Source organism: Halyomorpha halys, unplaced genomic scaffold (genome assembly GCF_000696795.3).
Source record: "Halyomorpha halys isolate HHAL.00 unplaced genomic scaffold, Hhal_1.1 Scaffold484.1, whole genome shotgun sequence".
In the NCBI taxonomy this organism is placed as follows: domain Eukaryota; kingdom Metazoa; phylum Arthropoda; class Insecta; order Hemiptera; family Pentatomidae; genus Halyomorpha; species Halyomorpha halys.
This window is the reverse complement of record NW_027107936.1, coordinates 295,046-299,251: the sequence shown is the minus strand read 5'-3', so window position 1 is coordinate 299,251 and position 4,206 is coordinate 295,046. Positions and strand designations below refer to the sequence as shown.

The 4,206-nt window shown below is 32.2% G+C and overlaps 1 protein-coding gene across 2 annotated transcripts in view; it reads right to left on the bottom strand.

The window, feature by feature from the left end:
- Window positions 1-540: 540 nt before the first annotated feature.
- The window catches only part of LOC106683451 (uncharacterized), an 18,089-nt gene continuing 14,423 nt past the window's right edge, over window positions 541-4,206 (bottom strand). For both annotated transcript variants that reach the window (XR_001343552.3, XM_014424935.3), the window contains one exon: window positions 541-608. Coding sequence is in view for 1 of the 2 variants with exons in the window: in XM_014424935.3 (XP_014280421.1) it covers window positions 560-608 (49 nt within the window). In the remaining variant the exon portion in view is untranslated. The remainder of the gene's footprint in view (window positions 609-4,206) is intronic.

The following is a 4,206-nucleotide window of genomic DNA, read 5'->3' as shown; positions in this document are numbered from 1 at the left end:
AATAATAAATAATAATAATAGAATAAGCTAACAATAATAAATAAAAATAATAGAATAAGCTAACAATAATAAATAATAATAATAGAATAAGCTAAAGTAATATGGAAGAAAGGATGCGTGAGGATGGGGAAAGTTTTTTTTTTACAATACAGAAAGACTTACGACTTGAGTAAAGTTTCCGTTAAAAGTGAGAGAGGACACACTTATTCCCTAGATAGTGCCTAGGAGTACAAAAAATACATTAAACCAAGCGGAAATTGTCAGGGGTGAACCAATATATTTCTTATATATCCTTTAATTATTCATCCAATGAATTATTTTTTAGTTAATTATACATTTTTTTCTGCTGTATGGCATTTTGGCCTTGGTTTTTATTCTTAACAACTACTATCTCTTCCACTCCTCCGGTTTGAAGAACTGACTAAATTCATAATTTGTTAGTGAGAGAGGCTCAGATCCACAACCGAACTGGGATATCTTCAACATTATGTAACAGCTAATAAACAATAAATATTAAAATAAACTTAAAAAAATTATATATTGAATTCATAAAATTTTATTAGCGACGTGATCCTTTATAATGGGAGTAAGCAGCTTCATCATCATCTCTGGAAATAAAAAAGATTTAAAATCATTACACTGATTAAGCAAAGAGATATCTATGTTTGTATCATAGATATGGTTAAAAAGGATAAAAGAATAACATTAGAAAATAAAATTACAGAATTCTTTCAATTGAAATTATATACTAGGGCCTCAATGAGAAAATAAAAAAATAAATTACTTTTACACTTTAGACATGCATACAGACTATTCTGCGCTACTTTGTAATTTGGACCCAAAATTTATATTTCATTCGAAAACTAAAATTCGATACTTTGTATGATCACAATACTATATATTCCACATATCGGTAAATGAAAGTAAAAAAAAAAAAGTTGGTATATATTTAAAAAGTATAAATATTCAAGGTTGTTTATTTCATAAGATAGTATACGTATTTTAGATTGTTCCTGGAGATGGAGAAGAGCCCCGAAACGTTGATGGAAAAATGTATGAAACAAATATTTCAATAGAAAAATATTTATAATTACTTTATTATATTATCGTACTAAACTGATATTTGATTATCTCTATATTTTTTTATTATAATTCAATTATGATATTTCCAACTGTACTAAAATATAATAAATTAAAATTATTCCTATATTAAAATAGGAAGCGTGGAATGTACTAATTCCAAGGACCCGGTTCGAATCCGGGTGGGCAGAGAATTGTTTTCTGTTACACTGTTGCCGTGATTCAACCCTATGGGTTCTGAAGCACTCCTGGGGTCCGCCTAGCCCCATAAATTGGGTACCCTTAATTGCGCAACAACCTGGTGGTCGAGCGTGATTCTGACAAAATCACCTCCTTGTACAACCGTTGGTCTAGTAAAAGTACTTCATTACAAAGTACTACACCCACATCCCTTCTTGAAAGGAGAAGCCAGGGTAGAAACAATTGATTTTGTATGCTCAGGAATTTTATCATGGAAGGATTGGATTTGGCTTACTAGGCAACATATGGTACATTGAGGTGATGAATGACTCAATTTGTGGCGAAGTAAGGAGCATTAAGGATTTTATGAAAGATTTTGGAATGCAAGGATTGGATAAGAAAGGAATTCGATGGTATAGTGAAGCCCTAAAGCTCAAATCCGTAAGTCCAGATTGGTCTTATTATAATAATGTAGATCAGTCTTTTGTAATGGGTTGGAAGTTTAGACCGTATGTCTAGTAGATGTTGTAATAGTTGGTACCATCAGTCTATTAAAAAGTTTTTAGTAATCACTGTGTAAGCAACAAACATAAGAATAATTAGAAACAATCTTAACATAAGAATAAGAAACAATTTTTTTTTTTATAAATAAAAAAGTTCCCTCCCGGTAGATAGGAAGCTAAAACGCGAAAAACATTGAATACAGATAAAGTAAAATTTTTAAAATAATGGAAGATTAGTTGACATTTCAATGGAAGATTTTTTCACTTCAACTCATTAAAATATTTACATCTCTTCCATTTTTTGGACCTTAATTATTTAAAAAAAGGGAAACCATATAAGTAAAATACCTAAGAAAACGTCTGTTGTGGTCGGTGCAGATTCTGGTTAACTGGATTGAATCCAATGTTGTTTATATTAAAATGCTAATAACTTAGGGTATTAATTATAAGAAGTTGTTCTCCTAAAGCGACCTGGACTGAAATTGAAGACATTAAGATGATTTAGGATAATAACGGCCTGACGCGAAGCTCTGCGGGGGAAATTTATGGAAATTGTAAACAAGGAACGATAAATTTTATAGTTTGGCCGCAAGAAAATAGAGTAGTAAAAACTATCTTGTTTTGGCACAAAAACGAGACATTACTCTGTTTCATAATGTCTCAATAGGAGGTAATATTTTTTGTTTATTTAAATTTTTTTTTGACTTTCCAATCACATACCACGACTATTGAAGAACAGTGTCATAATTAAAGGATTAAAATAAATTGCAACTTATTACCTTCCTTCGTCGTAAACCTAAGGACTGTCTTGCGGTAACCTTTTTCTTCTTTAATTATTTTAAAGCACCGACCATGCATGAATCATTATTACCTTAATTTCCTAAACACCATAGGCTATACTTGTAATTTTTTACTTTTGGACTGTTCTCTTGTATGGGAACAAGAGTCCGGATTCATGGCTACAATTATGTAGAAATGTAAAACTATTGCAACGTGGGGGCCTTTGGTAAAATTTATAAGGAAGAGCTTGGAATGATGATGATGGAGAAACTCAAAAAGTTTATCTATGGCTTGTTTTTTATCCTGCAGGATTTAACTATGAAATATGTAAAAGTTAAATATAATAATAATAATACTTTATTCATTCTGGGACGAGTCCCTTTAGAATAATACAGAGAAATCAATAGATGAGAGCTGAGGAGCCACAGAAATACTTAAACAAAAAATACTAAGAAATATTAAGTCATAATAAAAAAATAATTATAGGTTACTTTCTCGCTTTTATCAGTTGAACAATAAAAAAAAAATGAATAAATAAAAAAGAGAAAAGAAAACGATGAAAAATAATTAAGAATGATATAAATCCTTACAGTCCAAAATCCTTCGTAAAATCCTTAATGCTCATCACTTTGTCACAAATCAAATCATCTATCAGGATCTCAATGTCCCCTATGTTGCCGATTTGGCCAGAACCAGATACCAATCCTTCCATAATAAACTTCCCACCTTGTGTATAAATCTGAAGACCGTGAACGGGTATTGCGGGAACGTATGGAGGATTTGAATTGAAGGAACTTGTAGATGTATGATGGACGGCGGGATTGGATGACTTGGAAGATGAAGGAAGCCAGGAAATACTTACGACGGTAGGAAGGATTAAGCCACTTCAACTCTGGATAAAAACGGGAAACAGAGGCGTCCCTTGGGATCCCGAAGATGTATCGTACACAGCAATTAATCAAACGTTTTAATTTCGCCTCGAGATCCCCAGAGACGCCTCCATCTACTGTACAGCAATAGTCAAAGTGGGGAAATATTAGAGAAGTGACTAGGAGCCTACGAGTTTCAAATGGAAATTGGTGGTGGAGGTAATTTAAACGTTTTAAAGTTGAAAAGGTACGGCGGGAGATATTGGATACATGGTTTTTCCAGGAAAGTGTTTCATCGAAGGTTACTCCCAGGTTTTTGATTGTGGGGTAAAATTTAATGGGACTATCGTGTAGGAACAGAGTTGGGATATTAGGAACAGTTTTATGGAGGTGATTGGAGCCTATTAAGATTGCCTTCGTCTTCTCCGCATTTAGCTTCAACTCGTTACCTCTTGCCCATTCGCAAATCCCATCCAAATCTTCTTGAAGTTTCTCTGTGGCTGGTAATAGTAATATATAACTATTACAATATGAAACATGTAACTATTACAACGTGGGGGATCTTTGGTAAAATTTGATTTAATTTTATGGTAGAGCTTGGAATGATGGATGTTACCTGAACTGAGAGTCTCAATGAAAGACATTCCTCTTGCCAGTTAGAATATACGCTGGGAAAATTATTTTTGTGTTGGAAAGATTAATTACAGAAATATGTTTGAAATCTATATTTAACAAATAAATTGTATGTATTATAAGACCGAAAATATAATGGTATATAATATATATATATATAT